Source organism: Typopeltis vanoorti, chromosome 16 (genome assembly GCF_054136105.1).
Source record: "Typopeltis vanoorti isolate ZY-2024b chromosome 16, IOZ_Tvanoo_1.0, whole genome shotgun sequence".
Classification (NCBI taxonomy): domain Eukaryota; kingdom Metazoa; phylum Arthropoda; class Arachnida; order Uropygi; family Thelyphonidae; genus Typopeltis; species Typopeltis vanoorti.
In genome coordinates, this window is record NC_143564.1 from 100,481,571 (window position 1) to 100,504,789 (window position 23,219).

The following is a 23,219-nucleotide window of genomic DNA, read 5'->3' on the forward strand; positions in this document are numbered from 1 at the left end:
CCAGAGCAGATAAAGGAAGTGCCACCGTTATCTTAAACCGAGACATGTGGAAAAAATGAATCTGCTAGTCTCGGATAATAATACATACCAATTAGTTAACTATAACCCAACTAATAGAATAAAAAAGAAAACAGAGAATCTACTTAAGTCAATTACCACATGGCCCGAAGATACGGTCAAGAAACTATTTCCACACTACGCTCGTTCCCCGAGAATTTACGGGCTACTGAAAATTCACAAAGAAAACACACTGCTAAGGCCTATAGTTGAAGGGATTGATAGCCTGAATTATTACTTAGCCAAAACATTAGCGGCAACACTCAAAGAGCTGATAGGTCTTTCCCCCTCCTATATCAAAAACACACAACACTTCATAAACATCATCAAGGACATTACATTAGAAAAAGATGATCTATTAGTCAGTTTTGATGTCTCTGCCTTCTTTACGAATGTCCCAGTCAAAGACACATTTCTTATTTTACAGAACAAATTTCCTCCAGATATCTCGGCTGTCTTTGCGCATGTATTATGTTCTGGTTATTTTGTATGCCAAAACGCTTTCTACGTAAAAAGAAGGCACAGCCATGTACTCGCCATTATCCACCCTGATTGCTAACTTTTATATGGAACATTTTGAACAACTTGCTTTAGGGTCCATCATCATCATCAAATTCCTGCCATGTACCCTCAAGGGGTGTACAGGATATGATAGTACTACATGAAAAACATTACAACATTACTCACTTCCTATCTACAATTTTCCTCCAAATCAATCTGTTACATGTCAAGACTCCAACATTATCAGATCTTATATTTCTATCGTCTAAGGCACTTTGTACCGTATCAATCCACCTATATCTTGGTCTTCCTCTGGATCGTTTTCCTGCCAACGTGGCAGAGAACACTTGTTTTGCTAATCTTTCTTCGCCCATTCTGTTTAAGTGACCATACAACCTGAGATTTACTCTGCTAACACATTCCTGGATGTTGACAATGTCAAGTTCTTTCCTAATATCCTTGTTTTTAATATGATATTGCCATTGATGCAATCTGTTCACGCCTCTAATCTTTCTCAGGACTCTGCGGTCTCTAGTCTTTGGTCAAGTGTTTTACTTTTAACCCAGCTCTCAGATCCATAAGTTAAAACTGGTTTGAACACTGTCTTGAATACAGCTAATTTAGTGTTCCAACTAATTTCTCTCTTATTCCATATGAATTTATTCAATTGACTTCCCACCATACCAGCGTTGCTGATTCTGTTGTCTATTTCTATATTTAATTTATTGTCTTCAGTAAAAATCGTGCCAAAGTAGCTGAAATGTTTTACTTGTTCCACAGGTTCTCCATTCACAACACAGTTGACATTTTCAATGATTCTGCCTATTTTCATTGTCTTTGTCTTTTTATTGCTGACCTTCATACCATATCTATTACAACAGCTATTCAATTTAGTCAGAGAATCTTGTAGACTTGTAGCGGATTTATTTAGAAGTATAACATCATCTGCAATAAAGCAAAGAGCTGACATTAACATCTCCCATTTTGATATCATGTTTAATACCACTTTCCTTCATAATGTGATCCATATAGATAATGAATAACAGAGGGGATAATGTACATGCTTGTCTCACACCAGATTTAACATTAAACCACCTTCCTTCAATTCTAACTGCTGACTTACAACTCAAATAAAGACTAAGTATTGTTTGATATAATGCCCCATTGACACCATATAACTGTAGCATATTGAATAGCTTCTCTCTTGGCACCTTGTCATATGCCTTTTCCAAATCGACAAAACATAAATACAGATCTCTGTTATATTTCCATGCTTTCTCGACTATCTGTCGTAAAGTGAAGATCTGATCCTGACAGCCTCTATTTGGTCTGAATCCAGCTTGATCTTCACCAAGCTTTTCTTCCACAATTCTTCTCAACCTCTGTAATTCTCACATTCAGTTTTATTTCCCTTTTTATATATGGGTACTATGAGAGCTCTACTCCAATCATTGGGAATTTGTCCCTCTGTCCAGGCTTTCTGAACTATGCAGTGCAGCCACTGTAAGACTCTTATACCACCATACTTCAGCATTTCTGGTCGAATATCATCTACTCCTGCTACCTTTCCACATTTCAAGCCTTTGATGGCTTTTTCTACTTCAAGTATGGATATGTATTCCTGACTGCATGCCTGGTCAGTGTTTTTTACCACTGTGCTGTCATCACTGCTTGTTTCATTTAGCAGTTTTTCAAAGTAATTACTCCATACTTCAAGAATATCTTTTTCTCCCGTTTTCATGTCACCTTTATCATCTCTAACTCCTTATACAGCACTCTTTTCTCCATTCCTAAGCTTCATCAACAATCTCCAGAATATTTTACCACTTTCTTCATATTTATTTTCTGTATTCTTGCCAAAGTCCTCCCATGACTTTTGTTTAGCTAGTTTTACAGTGTTTAGCATTCTTGTATTTGTCTCTATATTCTCTAAGAGCACAAGCTGACTTATTTGACAGGAACTTTTGATATGCTTTCTTCTTTTCCTTCACTGCCTCTTTAATTTCCTGTGTCCACCAGGCAGTTCTGATTTTTTTATCCTTGCACACAACCTCACCACATGCCTCTCTGGCAGAATCAATCAATGTTTTCTTCAGAGTTTTCCACTGAATCTCCAAGGTTTGATTCCTGTTCTCAAACTCTTTCATTTTTTCTTCAATAATCTTTGTGTATTGTATTTTAGCCTACAGTTCACATCTGAGAGCTGCTCAACTTTTATTCCTTTAAAACTTTCTTACATGTTATTCTTTTCAATATGAAATTCAATTTTATCCTGCTCAAGACTAAATGGTGATCACTTCCAATTTCAAATCCTCTGTACACTCAGGTGTCCTCCACTAGGGAGAAAACATCACTATCAACAATAGCATAGTCAATGAGACTTTTCTTATTCCTTGCCTTTTCTCTCCATGTGAATTTGTGCTCATTTTTTTATGTTGGAACATCGTGTTACTAATAACCAGCACATGTCCTGAGCAGAAATCCAACTGGTATTTGCTATTATTATTAGCTTTGCTCTTTTCTCCAAATTTTCCCAATATATTTTTGTATGTCTGACAATCATTTCCTACTCTGCTATTTAAATCCCCAACAAGGGCCAACTTTTCTTTTTTATTCTGTCAGTTGTTTTCTCTAAAGCCTCAAAAAATTCTTCCACTTCTACCTTAATAGAACCTTCTGTGGAACCATAGGCACAGATAAGTCTCATTGTCTAGTTCCCCATTCTCATATTTGCCCACATCACTTTACTTGAGACTGCCTGCCATTCAAGGAGATTAGCCTCGTATTTTGTGTTGAATACTATGGCTACTCCTTCTTTTCCTTGATTGTCATTGCCTGATTATAACATTTTGTATTTATTGCTCAGAAACATTTCACCAGTTTTTGTCTTTTTTGTTTCAGTCACCACTATTATGTCGATCTGGTACTTATCTAATTCCTCAGCTAGGTCCATTTCCTTGCCATTCAGGCTTCTTATGTTGATAGTACCGATCTTTAACTCTGGTGATGTTGAATTGGGGTTTGTTTTCAGATTAGGCTTTTGGTTCCTCCCCTTTAAAACCCAAAGTCTGGCTTAGATACCTTGACGATGTTTTCTCGATCTGGTCTCATGGCCACCAGACACTAGACACATTCCTTAGCCACTTAAACAAGCAACAAAAATGCATACAGTTCACAATTGAGATTGAAAAACATGACATACTTCCGTTTCTAGATACACTTGTCACATGTCTTCCTTCGGCCAATCTTTTCTTTACTGTTTACCGGAAACCGACACACACTGGCCAATATATATATATATGCATAAACTCCTACCACCGCCCAACACAAAAACTAGGTCATCAATACCCTAAAAAACAGGGCTCTGAAGATCTGCTGCAATGAACAGGCACTGAAAAACGAATTTAAAGTGATCAGCAATACTTTTCAAAAAAATGGATACAGCCAAATCACTATTAACAAATTCTCTATAAGATCTCAATAAAAAACAAAGACAAACCAGACTACAGTAAAACTGTAACCATTCCCTACATTAAAGGGACATCAGACAAAATAAACAGAGTACTACAAAAATACAACCTCAAAGCAACCTTTAAACCTCCTGCAAAATTAAAAAGCTTACTCAACTCATCCAAAGACCCACTCCCTCCGCTGGCCCACCCTGGAGTATACTGTATTTACTGCAACATGCCATACATAGGAGAAACAGGACGCAAGGTTCCGATCAGAGAAAAAGAACATAAACGACACATCATATATAATAATTATGATGAAGCTGGCCTTTCTGATCATGCCCTGTGAACACCTTACATAGAATTGACTGGAAAAGCACTAGTTGTCTACATCGCACTGAAACATGGTATGAACGCAAATTTAAGGAAGCTTGTGGGATCGTTATCAACCACCCCAGTCTAAACAATAATGATAGTCTAAAAATCCCATACATATGGAAGGCATATATTCATCCCACGAATCTTTCCTCTCTAAGAACAATGTAAACAGGACTGTACAAAATCCAAGATCCTAATTCTAAAATAACAACTTTAAAACTAAAAAATAGGACATCACTGTTAAAAAAAAAAATCTAAGAAAGAATGTTTATTCATGTTGTAATTTATAAATTTTTTTTTTTTAAATCAAAAATAACAATTATAATAATAGAAATAGGACATCACTGTTACTGGAAGGAAAACCATCTGTAAGCAAGAATGTTTATTCATGTAATCATAAATTAAATCTAGCTTGATGTAATTTTTTTTTTTTCACTGGAGGTCATGCCAGTAAGTAGCATGTGATCAAATCATTGGTTCTCTAGCTTACGGTTTGAAATGTAACGCAGCTTGTCTTGTATATTTATGTATGCTCCAGATGATGATCTTGATATGAAGATCGAAACGTCGGGATAATAAAGAGTTATTTTAACACGGTTGTTGAATCCATAACTTCAAAAATGAATGCGGATCACTGTGTAAGACTAAAAGAAAGGATTAGTAATGTAAAATTTTTATGTAGTGCCAGCATGGTATACTTCTGGAGAATGCATATCAGGAATTTGATTGTAATAATGATGATGACAACAACATTCTTTCATTTTACAATCATTCATTATTCATTTTACAGTCAACAATTATATGAATTTAAATCCCACTGTGATATGGATGTTTTTGAGTCTATAGGAGGTATATAATTTTTGTTACCTGCTATAATGTGACCATGTGTTTGTCTGAAAGCCTTAAGCAGTACCTTGCTGTTCTTTATGTCAAAATTAATCACAAAATTATCTAGTTCTTAACTCAGTTATGTTACTATTGTTCTGTAACATTACAGAACTTATAACTCGTGCTGTAACATTAGAGTGTTTTTCTTTTCTTTATCAGGATTATAGTGGTTTATTTGATACTAAGGATCATGCAGAAGAAAATTTGGATGACATCCTTCATAACAGATTACAATTGGGAACTGGCAGAAAAGAGCGCCCTTCATTCACTTGTGCTGAAATACCCTCCATTACTCATTTCGAATCCAAGCAGGTAAGGTGTAATTGACTGTTTGAATATTTTCATAGTAATGTATATTTAATAGTATAATATCCCTTTTAATATTAGTATAAATCATTATCAACATCTTTCTTCAGTCTACTGCTCGACAAATGCTTTTCCATGTTTCATTGATTTCGGGGGGGGGGGGGGAAGCACTACATCAGAGTCTCCTCTTTTTCATGTGGCTAGAGATCAATTTCAGAAATATTCTCTAATTAAAAATACTATTAAATATGTAAAAAAATTTAAAAAAATGCAAATATATGTAAAATTAATAAAAAAAAAAATAAACAAAGAGAATCTTTGGCTCTCTCTCTCTCTTATGAACTATGGTTTACAATCTTTTATGGATGGCAGTTGTATTAAAAAAAAAAAAAAAGCAGCATTAGAGTGGTAGCCTAACCAATTCTTACCATCAAAGCATTGCTTAGATGGTAAGACTCTTACCATCAAAGTATTGCTTAGAGTTCTAGAGTAGAGGATTGCTGGAGACCTACACTTCTACTTTGGGACCTGTTTAAAACAGAAGATATGAATTTAGTGGGTGCTCTCCATATTCTTGAGATTAATGTGGCTGATTAGAATTTCAGACGTTTATTTCAGTTTGTATTTTGTGCCATCTTTTGATTTAGTTATTGAAACGGGTACCTTTCCAGTCAGTTCTGCATGAAGTGATTATTGCATAATCAGAAAGGCCATGTTTTCCTTGATTGTTTAAATTTGATATGTTATGTTCCCTTTTCTGAAACCATGTCTCCTAGTTCACCTATATATGGCAAATTACAGGTCCATTACATTCAGTATACCTTAAGATGGTCTAAAAATGCCATACATATGGAAGGCATATATTCGTCCCACGAATCCTTCCTCTCTAAGAACAACTATAAACAGAGCTATAGAAAATCCAGGATCCTAAATCAAAAATAACAATTGTAATACTAAACATAGGACATCACAGTTAAGGAAGAAATCTGTAAGAAAGAATGTTTATTCATGTTGTAATTTATAAATAATTTTTTTTAAATCAAAAATAACAATTGTAATACTAAAAATAGGACATCACTGTTACTGAAAGAAAACTATCTGTAAGAAAGAATGTTTATTTAAATTCTAGCTTGATGTTTTTTTTTTTTTTTTCATTTATTTTATTTATTTTTTTTCACTAGAGGTCATGCCAGTAGAATAACATGTGGTCAAATCTTTGTTTCTCTAGCTTATAGTTTGTAATGAAACGCAGCTTGTATAGTAATTGTGTATGCTCCAGATGATGATCTTGATATGAAGATCAAAACGTCGAGATAATAAAGTTATTTATAACACGGTTGTAAAATCCATAATTTATAAAATGAATGCTGATCACCGTGTAACACTAAAAGAAAGGGTTATGATAATTCATGGAGATTCGACCCACAAACGATGCAATCAATGCGGTAAGCTGAAGATTCATGTTTCTAATTTGATCAATTGTCTGGCTTTTTTAAAACGGTGTAGGGACAGCAATATCATTCTGAATTGCATCAGGCTAAAAAGAAAATTCACCTCAACAAAGGCGCAACGAATATACTTTCGCATGGAGAAAGCACTACTCAAGGAACAGATTCAAGCCACTAGAAAGAACCAGCTGCTACGCAAAACCAGCTACAAAAGGAAAAAACGGAACTTACAAGCTACGTAAATGCAGATATCTGGATAATCCTGGAAAAGATTGCTACCAACACAGCAAACCATATCCTCCAAACGAAGAAAGAAAACTTAATTTAGAAATTCCAAAGACTAAAAGATCGACAGAACCAGCCACCATATTCAAATTTCTCCACAACCAACCAGAAGCAAGAAACAACAGGAGCCACCAAGTAACAGTAACATAGTTAACCTATCAAACCACGCTTTAAATAAAGATGAAATATCGATAATTAACAAAGGTTTAAATTTCGCCATAACACCCAAATCGATAAACAAACTTGAATTTATCTGTAATATTGAATGAGGCCTAAGATTCATCCTAAATAACATAGCACGTTTAGAAACCCCCAACATTTTAAATCATAACAAAACAATAACAAGCAACCTAACTAAAGACGAAATAACAGCGATAAAATCACTAAAGGTCAAATCCAAACATCTTAATCACCAAAACTGATAAAGGAAGTGCCACCGTTATTTTAAACCGAACCACTTATGTGGAAAAAATGAATCTGCTGGTCTCGGACAATAACACTTACCAATTAGTTAACTACAACCCAACCAATAGAATTAAAAAGAAAACAGAGAATCTACTTAAATCAATTACCACATGGCCCGAAGAATTTATAGTCTACAGAAAATTCACAAAGAAAACATACCGCTAAAGCCTATAGTCGAAGGGATATTACTTAGCCAAAAAATTAGTGGCAACGCTCAAGGAGCTGGTAGGTCATTCCCCCTCCTATATCAAAAACACACAACCCTTCATAAACATCATCAAAGACATTACATTAGAAAAAGATGATTTATTAGTCAGTTTTGACCTCTCTGCACTCTTTACGAATGTCCCAATCAATGACACGATCCCTCTTTTACAAAACAAATTCCGTCCAGATATCACGGCACTCTTTGCGCATGTATTACGTTCTGGTTATTTTGCATGGCAAAACGCTTTCTACCTACAAAAAGAATGGCGAGCCCATGGCTCGCCATTATCCCCCTCTATTGCTAACTTTTATATGGAAAATTTTGAGCACCTTGCTTTAGGTTCCTCCCCTTTAAAATATACATTACAAGAGAAGAATAGTTATAAATTAACTTTCAAACATAGTGCTAACATTTGAAGGCATTCTGGATGCCATGGTATTTGTTGGGCAGTTCACACGAGCATGATCTCTGTACACCAAAGCTGGATAGCTGAAGAGTGACAATCAGATGCCAATGTCAGTATTAAGATGGACTGTATTGAGGACTATTTCTGTTGATTCTACAATTCATCTCTCCAGCTCATTGTAGCATCTAGTATTTTTCTATTTTGGTATCTCTCAGTTTTTAGTCATTAAATTTATATATATATGTGTATATATATATATATATATATATGTGTGTGTGTGTGTATTGACAATTTTGTAAAAAATTGCCTATCATATGTGGAAGGAACATGTTATATGGTGAAGTGAGTTCCTTCCTGATGGACAGCTCATGCAAGACACAGTCCAGCAGAAATGTGTTATATAAGATATCATTTAAAATTAAAAGATACCAAGAAATTATATATACTTGGTTTAATCCTTTATCCAAGTGTAAGCAAACAAGTTTGCGTCTGAACTATTTTCAGGACTGGTTTGATTAGTGGAAAAACTTCCAAGATATCATTTACAAGGGAAATTGTTTGTATTATATTCTTTACCCCCCCCCTCCAATTATTTGATGAATTTTGCAATTGATTTAAAGTTGAGAATGATTCCTGCAGCCTGCTTGTATTCCTGGTTGATGGATATATTGTTTATTATGGTATCTGTGCTACTCCTCATCCCCCCCCCTCCTCTTCACCACACTACTTCCAGAGATGGCCTCTGGTTCTTCTCCTTTTGCCTTCTACTCTTTTTATAATCCCCTCTGGATTAATCCAATAAAATCCTCTCACTAATTTAAACACCTCTATCATATCACCTCTTATCCACCAAACTGCAATCCACATTTCTTCAACCTCTCTCCATCCCAACATTCCAAAGGCCTGATGTTGTCTTAGTCACTCATCTCTGGACCCTCTCTAATGTTTCACATTATATTGAAAACCAGGTAAGAACTAATGGAGCTTTACAAAGTGCTTTATGTGAAAAATTTCTATTTAACTTAGACATATAAGGTTATTTTAAAATATCTTGCAAAATCTATAAACTATTGTTTAAGTAGGTAGGCTTAGCACCTTCTCTTCTGCATTGTGGAGTTTCACAGGTTGCATTTTATTTAAATGACTGTTGGCATTTCTGCATATAGTACAGTATCAACTTTGAATATGTAAAGACTGAAGTAACATTTTAATAAACAAGTATGCTCACTAAAATGTCACTCATGTTGATGTTTAGTGGAAAAAAAAACACATTTGAAGCTAATAATTAACTAAATTTGTTTAGCTAATAAGATTACTAAGCCAATGCAAGCACACCAGCAGGAAGGCAAATGACTGTAAAAGGCAGGCTCCTAGAGTCCTAAGTGGTACCCATGTGTTAATGCTTAAGTGCTGGGAGGACATCACATTGGAGGTTTAATGGAGTATTAACAGCACTGGGAATGGATTAAAACTATTTTAATTCTTCTAGTATTTTGTCTCAGTCACTGAGATATCTTCAGGGAGTGCAAATCAACACATGTAACTCACAAAGGCAAACAATACTAAATGAAACACATGGATATAACACTACAGTCCTATCTAGGTTGGGGTGCTCTCTAGGGACATTGGTAGGAGGCCTAGGCTGTAAATTGGGATCTTGAAGGATTAATGTTTCCCATATTTTGGAAAGTTTCTTGTATCCATATGCATCCATTTTTCTTTGATAAATTTACTGTGATAGAGCATGGTAGCATTTTTCCAGATGATCCTATGAGCGGTATCAAATTCATGGTCTGCAAGACCAGATTGACCATAGTTGTGATTCAGTTTTAATTAACTTTGAATGGTTTTACTATTTAATCATAAAATATGCTACGTTTTATTTGCTAAAAATAACAGAAAGCAGCAACATGGCGCTTCTTTATAGGATTTTTTGAATCGTGTTCCATGATAATTGGTTCAGAGATAATCTTCTGTATTTCTACAAGTTCATCCCAGTGTATTCTTCAACCTCCTGCATCTTGAAGTTTAATCAAGAGTGGCCATTACAAGCAGGTTGGACCAGGCAATATCCATCATGAGATGGATATCATTGTCTCCTTTTTATCAGCTGCTTTATTTCTATAACAGAATCTTCCATGAGGACAAATATCAAATTTCTTGCTATACATCTATGAGTGATGCACTTTTAAAAAATTAATATTTATTATTAATTTTCTTTGACATGAAAAAAAAAAACATATGCATATTAAAATTCATACACAGTTTGGGTCTCAGAGGGAACCACCTTTTTTTTTTTCTCTAAATAAACAGATCCCATTCAGACCTTCGAAGTCTGAATAGGATCTACTCTCTATCAACCTTTTCCCAGACAGAGTTGTATGATGAGATTTTCTTTCAAGTGCCACCAGTGGCGGCCCATGAAGCTTTAAGTGGGGGTGCTGCCTATACAAAATAATTTTATAATTTATTTATTAAAAAATAAATCTACAGATTTATTTATTAATAAATAAATTATAAAATTATTTTGTATAGGCAGCACCCCCACTTAAAGCTTCACAGGCCACCACACTATTTGCTGTCAGAGTTAACTCAAAAAGCAAACAACCTCTTTCATATGTATGCATCGACCCGTATTTAGATGACTTTTCCATCTTTTGTCATTCATGCAATATGAGGTTTACAGAAAGACAGTTGAGGTAAGCCATTGACTATCTTTCTTCATAAATGCTGAATTCTTGCAAATAAGTTTAGATTTTCTCCCAGATTATGCCCAAATGCCATGTTCATGCTGACCCAGAATTAGTTTTAGGACAAATGATAATCTCATTTGCAATGGAGATAAAGTTCTTAGGGCTGATGTTCGATAAAAAAAAAAAATCCTCTTCCCATCATGTATACATCAAGTGAAGGTTATGTGCCGGAAAGCATCAGATATACTTTTCATTGGCATATAACATGTTAAAAACAAAAGCAAATAAAAAAAAAAAATTAAAAATCCTACAGAAGCATACCTCCAGAGCAAAATTACATCCACATTGTTTCATTTATAAGCATGATGGCTGTGGCTGCTCTCATGCATATGCTTCCTGTCAATAGTCATTTCATGAAATATAGATCTTACATTGTACAAAGCATCATAATGCTACCATCTTTTAGTGTAAATCAAAAAGGCAGTGACAGGCAGCAAAATTGCAGAATATAAAACTGGATCTACCTTATGTGCATATAAGCACATACTATTAAATAACAAAGAACACGTAAAAACCACAGTGATATCTTTAATTAGTAAAAGGACAAATATTTCGTAAAGCATCATAATGCTACCATCTTTTAGTGTAAATCAAAAAGGCAGTGACAGGCAGCAAAGTTGCAGAATATAAAGCTGGGTCTACCTTATATGTGCATATAAGCGCATACTATTAAATAATAAAGAACACGTAAAAACCACAGTGATATCTTTAATTAGTAAAAGGACAAATATTTCGTACTAAAATTAATAGTACATCTTTAGTGTCTGTTACAGTAATAGGAATGGAATGCAAGCAATACGTTCGGTGGATCACCTATTAAAATACAATTGTTACCGCGTGCTAGGAATAATAGAAAATAACAAATTTAATCTATTAAGATAAATGTTTTTTTACATAAGATAAAAGTCTCCCAGATCATGAGAGAGAAAGACAGCCATTTCTATTTAAATTCGGTCGGTGTAAGATAGTTTCACAACTTTCTTTGAATAAGAGTTCATATTTGAATCTGCATCTATGGAGGAGAACAGCTTTATCCCACTAGACACTATGAGTAGAGTCAATACTGTGCTGCATCAGACCAGACTTCAGAGGTTTGTTATAATCAATATAATATTGATGTTCTTTTATTCTTTTTTCGAAAGAATGGCCAGTTTGTCCAATATAAGAGACATCGCGTTCGCAAGGTATTTGGTAAACGCCAGCCAAAAATAGAGAAGTTTATCCTTTGTAGAAGGTAATAAAGAAGAAATTTTGTTGATAGGAATATATGTTGGAATCAGTTGATACTTTTTCAGAATTCTACCTATAGATTCTGAGATTCCCAGAATGTATGGAATAGGAACTCTGCTAACTGTTGAAGAAACTGTAGATATTGGAACATAAGAGTCAAGTAGCTGTTGGATTTGATTGGAGTTGTAATCATTTGATTCCATTAACTTTTTAATGATGGAAAGTTCTTGTTGTAAGATTATTGGGGAAGAGCAAACTTTATGTGCTCTATGAATTAGAGATTTAAGAATGCCAAATTTTTGAGACGTGTGGTGCGCAGACTTTTTGTGAATGTATCTGCCAGTAAATGTGGGTTTTCGAAAGACGCTCTTGTAGATAAGGTATCAGAAGATGTTCTAATAAGGAGGATGTCCAAAAATGGTAAAGTACCAGAGTTTTCTATTTCCATAGTGAATTGGATGCGTGGGTGAAGGTTATTTAACCATTGTAGAAAAGTGGAAAGTTCATCTTCAGTGTGTGGCCAAACAGCAAAAATATCATCAACGTAACGGTACCAAAGAGATGATTGAGGATGAATGGATGAGAACATGGTATCTTCGAATTGTTTCAAATAGTAGTTTGTCAGAGGTGGAGACAGAGAGCTACCCATGGCAGTACCTTCAATTTGTTTGTAGATTTTGTTTTTCCAACTGAGTGGATGACATATTCGAATATCCTTGCGATGTCTGGAGGGTAATCTTCATATAAAGAATTGACTGTGTCAGTTAATTGGATATCGGTGAACAGAGAAATGATGTCAAAACTGACTAACATTTCAGAATCTGTAATTTTAATATCCTTGATTTTTTTCAAGAAAATCTGTTGAGTTTTTTATATAAGATTTGGAATGACCAGTGAGAGCACTTAAGGAACATGATAATACTTTTGCAATCTGATAAGTTGGAGAATCAATGCATTTCACGATAGGTCATACAGGACAGCCTTCTTTATGGATTTTAGGGAGTCCATATAGACGAGGAGTTCTTCCAAAGTAGGTGTGTATTTTATCCACATAGTTAGGATCCAACTGATAACCTCATCAAGTAATTTATTTATTTGTTTAATTTGTGAATTAGTAGGATTATGTGTGATCTCTTGGTAGGTTGTGGTGTCTTCTAATAGGCTGGATACTTTTGTCTCGTAGTCACTCTTATTCATGATTACAATAGCTTTTCCTTTATCAGCCTTAGAAATGGATATTGTATTATCTTTTCTTAAAGAAGTTAGACCTTTGATTTCAGCATTTGATAAATTGCATGGAGGTAATTTGCTTTTGAATAATGAAATCGCAACTTCAAAACGTATTTTGTTGGCATCTTTTCTAGGAAGTCCTGATTGCGTGTTCTTTATTATTTAATTTACGTTTTACGTGTTCTTTATTATTTAATTTACTATGCCATAGGTTCCTCTTAAAATCAAGCACATGCTATACTTTATTTCTTCTTTTTTTTTTTAAAAAAAAAAAAAGATTCTACTGATGTATACATTCATGATGTTACATTGTTATTAAATTTAGTCTACTTAACAAATATACTGAATAATCAGAACAGATAAAAAACAAAACAAAAAAAAGTAAATTGTGTGTATAATAACAGTGAAATCAAATTATGTAATATTAATTATTATAATCACAGTCTCCAGTGTTCATTAAATTGGTATTTTAAAATAGCTTATAAATAAATCAACATGTATATTTATTATTTGCTTCAGGCATCATTATTGACCAGGCTTTTAACTCACACTCATCTTCCTGGCCTCTCCAGTTTAGACCAGATGCACTTATTGGCCTTAGCTGACACTGTTGCCTCATTTAGTACTGCTATATATGGCCGCTTTGGCACTGATAATGATAAACAAAGTAAGTTTAATTGAAACATTAAACTAAAATTTAGTTCATGTTGTCATCTCTATTATGCTTTAGGATATTATATTGAGAATATAAAAGTATGCATTTTTACAAAAGGGCTAGGCTACTCATATTTATATAAATAATATGAAAACAAACCAATAGCATGTTTGAAATGTTAAATAAAAATAAATTCCCTGTGATGATACAGCGGTTCCCCATTTATAAAGGAATTCACAGTACCATCTAGTACCCCCAAATTTTATCCGGACTCTGGAACTGGCATAGGCTGACGAATCAGACCTATGGCTGGGTCAGTATTCCTGACTGTAATCTGTGTGTGTGTGTCCTCTGACCGGTTTACCTGCTTACGGGATGAAAAACACCAGATAAATTGGCAGGAAAAAACCCTGCTGTCCACGCCCAAGACTGGCTAACTTGGCTATGGCTGAGAAAGATCCTTGAGCTCCTTACGTCGTTGACGGGAATCGAACCTAGGACACTCCTTCCCCAGGCATATGGTTGCGAAGCGCAAAGCCACTAGGCTAACCGCACGGACTTCGAAATGTTGAGGTGCCATGAAGGGGTGATTAGATTTAGTTTTTTAAAGGATGGGGTTCAGAGTGTTTTCAGAGGAGACATCTGTCTTTCTTTTAGTGTTTAAAAATATTCATCCATCCTAAAGATCACCTTCATCCTCTTGCATATCCTGGAATGTAAAAAGTTTCTTGTTCCTGCAGTATAGTCTGCTTTGGACAGACTGGTAGTTCAGGTAACATCTGCCTTGAAGAAAACAAAAGGTACATCTGTGATCATCAGTATGGGCAAGTCTGGACTCGTGGGCTCTTTATACATTTCTTCTTATGGGATTAAACAGAAGACATCAGTATTATGTAGAAATCACAATAGGTCTGAGAGTCTATTTTTAAAAATGACATCTGCTATGAAGCACTCCCCTCAACCTCAACAAGTATAGTTGCATTAATTTGCCAAAAATCTGTGAGACAGCCATTCTGAGACTTGATAACCTGACTTCTCCAAATTAACTTTACGGTTATCCAGTCCATTGAGTTTGCTATGTTAGGACATTAGTTCTGTTTCAGTTAGGATTTGATTGTTTCTGATGATTTAGTTGAGTGCATATATGCTTGTCACAGTTATAATTTGTGTTCTACAGATGCTGGGTAGAAAACCAGCACAGGTATTAGTAAGTTCAGTAAATTAATTTGTTTTCCTCTCTCGGTGTTGTTTATACTGTAGTGCTTTACAGTATAAACAACACGTATGGTATATGGTTTTACCACTTTTTACATCTCTGCAGATGTAAAAAGTTGTAAAAAGTTTATCAAAGATGTAAAAAAAAGCTCACAAGACTGTATGTCATTTGCATTCCGCTGTTATGGAGCATTTAGATAGAGAACATTTAAGAACCAGTAGTTTATCTCAGCAGGAAGTTTAATGCTTTGGATGAAATTTATATAGTAGAAAAAGAGGTCTTTGCCATAATTTATTCCTTGTGAAAATTAAACATTTACTATGCTTTAATTTTACTATGTTTTATATAGCATGAGAATATACAAAGCAAATCTGATTGCATAGTTATTATCTTTTCTGAATAGCTCTAAAGATAAGAATTAAAGGATTATGAAACTAGTGAGTGTCTGAGTGGATATTCACTAGGTTCGTTTTATGCACGCACGCGTGCACACACACACACACACACACACACGCACACACATATAAAAGGGTGTTAAAATGATCCATGCAAAATCTTAATTGTAAAAGTCTACAATTATTATTCCAATGATATGGTTGCAAGAATGGGTAGGAAAAGAAGTCTTTTCATACACAGGTAATGGAGTGCATTTGATGGTAGAAGAATGTTGTATGCAAAAGATGGGTTGCATCTGAATAGGGAGGGACACAAGCTTTTGGAGAGGTTGCTGTTCTCTGAGCAAGTGGAAGTGATTGGGCAGGGAATCTAGAATTGATCGGGTTGAGAAGAGGAAGTACAGCCTCATGTGGGGAAAGTTGATTCAAGAAGTAAAGTAACATTGAATGCATTGGAGATTATGGACAATGATAGATATGCGGTCACGAGTAATGACTTAGCTGGCACTTATTAAGAGAGGACTGAGAAGTTCCTTTTTTTCTTTTTCTGTACACTAGTGCCAAGGGCATTAGGAATGAATTAGTAGCACTGATCGATGCAATCTCTCCTAAAATTTTTGGTTTTAGTGAAACATGGTTGGTGTATTGATAAGAATGGAGGTAGGAGGATATAGTATTTTCTAGCATCATTTTTTTGGGGGGGGGGTATTGCTTATGGTAGCTGATGAGATGCACGCTCTAAGAATAGAAGGATAGAGACCCAGAAGGCTTTGAGGGTGTATGGTGCGAATTAGAGGTTGGCAGGATCAGATATATAGTTGGAGTTACTCTAAGCCAGGGAATGGACAGGAAATGTTCAAACAAATTGGCTTCATGAGTGGAAAGTGGATGATTATTATGGGTGATTTCAATTATGGAATAGATTGGACAGAGGAAGTGGACTGTGGTATTAAGGAAACTCAATTTTTGGAATTCTTGAGGGACATATGTTTTAAACATGTGATGTAGGGAATGCAAGGATCAACAGTTTTGGATTTGATGGTGACTGAAATGTCATATTTGCCTTCACTTAGTGAAAGTGACCATGTGGTATTGATGTTAGTCTTATTCCAAAGAGGACGGAGAGAGTTGATGGATCAGATGTAAGTGAAGTGGATGTATTCACAATAATAATTACTCTGGATGTCAGCAAAGCTGTGTGACTGGATGAAATTTCACCACAAGTCTTAAGAAAGTGCACTAAAGAACTAACGACTCCCTTGACTTGGCTTGGCTATTTAATTAAAACCTTCCAACTAGAAAAGTTCCTGGGAAGTGGAAGGAGGGTAAGATAGTGCCATTGCATAAGGGTGGTGGGAGAATAGAGATATCAAATTATAGACCAGTTTGTGTTACTTCTATGGTTGGTAAGGTTTTATAAAAATTGGTAAAAGCTACTATACAAAACTCGGCACATGAAAATAACATCTGTGAAGGTCAGCATGGATTTGTTAAGGGGTGTTCTTGTTTCAGTAATCTCATTAACTTTTATGATCAAGTAACAAGAGTTAGTTTATCATGTGGTACCTTATCAAAAGTATTTAATAGGTTACTGCATGATAAACTGATATTTAAACTGCAACATATGGGTTTGGATATTAAGTTGCCTGAGAGGATTATCACTAGTTGCCTGATATATATCAAAGGTTGTGTATGGAGGTGCAATATCAGGGAAAAGGAAAGTTACTACCGGAGATCCACAGGACTCTGTGCTGGGACCACTGCTTTTCAACCTTTAGATCAATGATATTGTCACTGAAATTCAAGGAGGTATTCAATTGTTTGCAGGCCTGGTAGATCAACAACAGATGCTATCTTTGGGTTACGACAGATGATGGAAAAATATCGAGAGAAACAAAGGGAGCTACATCTGGTATTTATTGATCTGGAGAAAGCATACGATAGAGTGCCAAGGCAAGAAGTCTGGAGGTGTCTGAGGGAGAAGAAGGTGCCGGAGAAATATGTCAGGTTGGTGCGGGAAATGTACAGAAATGTGAAGACAAGTGTTCGGACCTGTTTGGGACAGACAGAAAGCTTTCAAGTAACAGTTGGCTTGCATCAAGGGTCAGCATTAAGTCCATTTCTGTTTAACATTGTGATGGAGGTGGTAACAGAGGAGGTGAGAGAAGATGCACCTTGGACAATGTTGTATGCAGATGACATCTTGCTGTGTGTGTAGATTCAAGAGAAGAAGCGGAAACTAAACTGGAAAGATGGAGAAAAGTACTGGAAGAGAGAGGTATGAGACTGAGCAGAAGTAAGACAGAGTATATGTGTTGCGCAGTGGGCGGCGGCCAGGAGACAGATCTGGAGCTGGAAGGAAATGTCATCAGGAAGGTGAGAAACTTTAGATACTTAGGTTCAACAGTGGAAGGAGGAGCTGAGAAGGAAGTGGGATGCAGGATACAAGCGGGTTGGAGGAACTGGAGGGAGATGGCTGGAGTGTTATGCGATAAGAGGGTGCTGATTAATCTGAAAGGCAAAATTTATAGGACAGTAGTGAGGCCAGCTATGACATATGCTATAGAAACTGTGGCCCTGAGGAAAAATAACATCAGCAGGATGGAAGTAGCAGAGATGAGAATGCTTAGGTGGATGTGCAGTGTGACCAGAAAGGATCATCTGAGAAATGACTATGTCAGGGGAACAGTGAAAGTTACGAACTTAGGAGCAAAAATACAGGAGGAAAGGTTGAGATGGTTTGGTCATGTGATGAGGAGGGAGGACAGATATGTGGGAAGAAGGGTCATGCAGATGGATGTGCAAGGAAGGTGGAAGCATGGGCGGCCAAAGAAGAGATGGAGGGAGCTGGTAGAAGAGGACTTGAAGATGAAGAACTTGGATGTGGTGACAGCCCAAGACAGGAAGGTGTGGAGGAGACTCATAACAAACAGTGACCCCACTTAAGTGGGAGAAGCTGTAGAAGAAGAAGATTCAATTGTTTGCAGATGACATGAAGCTGAGGAATGTAATTGAGAGTAGTGTTGATGTAGTGGTTCTTCAGGAGTATCTGAATAAGCTGGAAATGTGGGTAGATAATGAAGGGTGCCAGTTTAGCGTTGCTGAATGTAACATTGATTTTGGGAACTGCAGATGGTATACTGTATACTCTATATGTGGAAGTATGCAGGAGGAAGATCATGGAGCACAGGATCTTGAGGTTATGAAAATTTAAAATTTAAGGGGCATGTTGTAAAGGTGATTAAGAGAACTCAGTTTTGCTGCATATTAAGAGAAAATTAATCAGCAGAGATAAAATGGTAGTGATTCCACCATATAAAGCCCTGATCAAGCCATATCTGGACTATTGTGTTCAAATCACTAGGATTTGAATAGTAGGATGAAGATATTTTGGAGTGGGTGCAGATGCAGTTAACAAAAATGATTTCAGAAATGTGGAATGTTAGCTAAGCTGCAGAGTTTGGGTGATATGATTGTGACATTTAAGCTCTTGAGAGGTATTTACCAGATGGATACAAGAGAGATTTTTCAGATTGTAGAAAATAAGGTAGGGACGAGAAGACATCCTTGAAAATTGTGCAAGGAAGTGGTGAATAACAGCATGGGAAGTGTTTTTTTTTTATGTGGAGAGTGGCAGATGAGTGGAATGCATTGCCTGAGTATGTTGTGAATGCTTATTAGCATTGTGTGAATGAATTTAAGCTTGAGTATGATCGATATGTTAAGGCAGGAGAGAGAGATTTTCCATAAGTCTATGAATTTTTGTAATATATGTATACTTATTTCACATTGTAATGTAAATATACCGTATATTATCGCGTATAATGCGAAAAATTTATGGTAAAAAATACTACTTAAAGTTAGGGGTTTGCATTATATGTGGATCCTAAAAAATATAACATCTTATTAGACTTGCACACACAATATATACTACCTAATGCCTATGCAACCAAATCTACTTGACCCACTCATATTCGGCGACCGAGCGCTCATCGTATCTGCGCATGTGCTCTCCATCACCGAATGATAGAGCACAGTGAGATAGATAGAGCACAGTTAGGTATATCGGTTTAACCACAGTTCATTTTAAATCTTATTCGTTAAACAAACCTAACCTGAAAATGAGCCAACAGAAACGTAAACGTTCATCTTTTGAAGCAGGATTTAAATTGTGTGTTGTGCAGTTTGCAGAAGAACATAATTACAGTGTTGCTATGAGAGAATTTGGTGTAGCAGAGAGTAATATTAGACTTTGGCATAAGCAAAAAGACAGTCTTGAAAAAATCCCCAAAACGAAACGTGCCCATCGTGGAGATGTAACATCCTTTCCAGAACTCGAAGAAGAGTTAAATGAATGGATTTTGACGCAACGACAAGATGGCATTATAGTAACAAGAAATGCAATTCGTTTTCGAGCTCTACAACTCAAGAACGGTAAATTCAAGGACACACCAGGTATTTCATCTTTTCTTGCTTCACCTGGGTGGTGCAACAGATTTATGGAATGCAAAGTATTAACATTACGACACCGAACAAAAATTGCGCAGAAGTTACCAAAGCAGCTTGAAGAAAAAGTGCAGTCCTTCCATAAATTTATCATAAAATTACGGAAGTGTCACGAATATGAACTTTCCCAAATTGGCAATATGGATGAGATGCCCATGTACTTTGATATGCCTAGGAATCGAACAGTAAACTCAGTTAGTGAAAAGGGTGTCTTCATAAAAACAAGGACATGAAAAAACGCATTTTACCATTGTTCTAGCATGCATGGCAGATGGAACCAAATTAAAGCCAACAGTGATATTTAAAAGGAAGAAAATTCTGAAGCATATGAAATTTCCACCAGGTGTAATTGTTCGCACCAATCAGAAAGGTTGGATTGATGAAGAAGGCGTACAATTGTAGCTGGATCAAGTATGGAACATACGTCCAGGTAGCTTGTTATGTCAACAAAGCATGTTAATCTGTGATATGTTCCAGGCGCATTTAACAGAGGCAAGCAAAGAGAAAGCACGTGAGCTACGTTCAGACCTAGCAGTCATACCGGGTGGTCTAACTTCCGTTTTGCAGCCGCTTGATGTCAGCTTGAATAAGACATTTAAAGATCACTTACATGAAAAATGGAGAGAATGGATGTCATCTGGTTTGGTGAAGATGACAAAGGGGGGAATTTTCAGAAGCCTGAGATCAACCCTAGTCACCAGCTGGGATAAAGAAGCATGGAATTCGATACCATCTGAAATGATTCAATGCTCATTTCTTAAATGTGGAATAAGTAATTCAATGGATGGATCCGAAGATCACGTCATATACGAAAGTGAGGATGACGCACAACAAATTGGAGAACATGAAGACGATGATGACAACTGCTACACCGATGATGCAATCCCACAGATGAATTTATAAATGAAATGTTTGACGACTCAAAAGTTAAGTGGATATTGAATACCACATTATTTCTTAGCCGAATAAGAAACTCAGAGATAGGAAATCTAATCTAAGAGTTTCATGCCGAATATAGAAAACTATAAAGTTTGGCAAGTCCAAGCATAAGCCAACACCTGGTAGTGTAATGCCAGGGCAACTCGTAGTAAAGGTGGAGCAAGATCCGATCACTCTCTCCTTAATATTTTCCCATAATGTAAGACACAGCTCCTAGGAGATGTATTACTTTTCTACATTATGAGAGAAGGTCTCTACCCAGACCAGTTTCGACCTTTTTTGAGGTCTCAACAGTGAGTAGGTAGACCTGGATGTAATACTAATGTTTCAATAGTCAGAGCTTAACCTGAATTATAAACCTTCGCTCATAATGTAGAACAGTAATACATCTCCTAGGTGCTGTGTTTTACATTATGGGAAAATATTAAGGAGACAGTGATCAGAGCTTGCACCACCTTTACTATGAGTTGCCCTGGCATTGCACTACCAGGTGTTGGCTTACGCTTGGACTTTTTTGAGGTCTCATCAGTGAGTAGGTAGACCTAGATGTAATACTAATGTTTCAATAGTCAGAGCTTAACCTAAATTATAAACCTTCGCTCATAATGTAGAACAGTAATACATCTCCTAGGCGCTGTGTTTTACATTATGGGAAAATATTAAGGAGACAGTGATCGGAGCTTGCACCACCTTTACTACGAGTTGCCCTGGCATTGCACTACCAGGTGTTGCCTTACGCTTGGACTCGCCTAACTTTATATAGTTTTCTATATGCAGCATGAAACTCTTAGATTAGATTTTCTATCTTTGAGTTTCTTATTCGGCTAAGAAATAATGTGGTATTCAATATCCACTTAATTTTGAATAATTTTACTTCGCCGAAGTGAAGCCTGTTGGCTCTTATTTCAGTAATTGTATTTGTGCACCTTTTGGCAACTCGTACAGTAAAGAAATAAGCTCTACCTAGTGAAACCTTAATATTACATCTAGGTCTACCTACTCACTGATGAGACCTCCAAAAAAGGTCAAAACTGGTCTGGGTAGTGACCTTCTCTCATAATATAGAACAGTAATACATCTCCTAGGAGCTGTGTTTTACATTATGGGAAAATATTAAGGACAGTGATCGGAACTTGCTCCACCTTTGCTATGAGTTGCCCTGGCATTGCACTACCAGGTGTTGGCTTATGCTGAACTTTATGTAGTTTTCTATATTCGGCACGAAAATCTTAGATTAGATTTCCTATCTTTGAGTTTCTTATTCGACTAAGAAATAATGTGGTATTCAATATCCACTTGATTTTGAATAATTTTACTTTGTCGAAGTGAAGCCTGTTGGCTCTTATTTCAGTAAATATATTTCTTATATATTTTAATGTTTGTTAATGTTAATTAGCATTAATTAATTGTTAATCGTATAAACCTCTCTCTTTCTCCCTCAGTGAGTTTTTTTCCTCCTCTTTTCATATTACTTTGCTGTGTGTATATCATCTCATTCATGTGATCATAAAAACAGTGCATGCTCAGTTAGTAATATTAGTTATGTTTTATTTCCAAAAATGTAAAAAAAAAAAAAAGATTTTTATTTTTAATATTTATGCAGTTCCACTGAAAGGAATAAAAGGACAGGTTGATGGTGTGAATATTCAAGTATCTGCAGGTAATATTTATGTACGATTTCTTACTTTTAGTAAATCAAGCCATGATTTGCATATTTATATTTTGATGATGATATAATTACATAATTTTAGTATCTGCTTCTGTTTGTAGGCATTATCCTTAGCTTTTTTTTTTTTTTCATTGCTACATGTGAAAACATGTGAGATGTTTTATATATGTAGCACATTGGTTCAGTGTGGATAGAAATTAAGAAAAAAGAGAAAAAAGGAACCTGTTGATAT

The 23,219-nt window shown here is 35.8% G+C and overlaps 1 protein-coding gene across 4 annotated transcripts in view; it reads left to right on the forward strand.

Annotated features, from left to right (window-relative positions):
* The window catches only part of Rbcn-3A (rabconnectin-3 alpha), a 984,230-nt gene that overhangs the window by 423,869 nt on the left and 537,142 nt on the right, over window positions 1–23,219 (forward strand). For all 4 annotated transcript variants that reach the window (XR_016549602.1, XM_090406519.1, XM_090406521.1 and 1 more), the window contains exons 27-29: window positions 5,436–5,588; window positions 14,127–14,274; window positions 22,922–22,978. Coding sequence is in view for 3 of the 4 variants with exons in the window: in XM_090406519.1 (XP_090262645.1) it covers window positions 5,436–5,588; window positions 14,127–14,274; window positions 22,922–22,978 (358 nt within the window). In the remaining variant the exon portion in view is untranslated. The remainder of the gene's footprint in view (window positions 1–5,435; window positions 5,589–14,126; window positions 14,275–22,921; window positions 22,979–23,219) is intronic.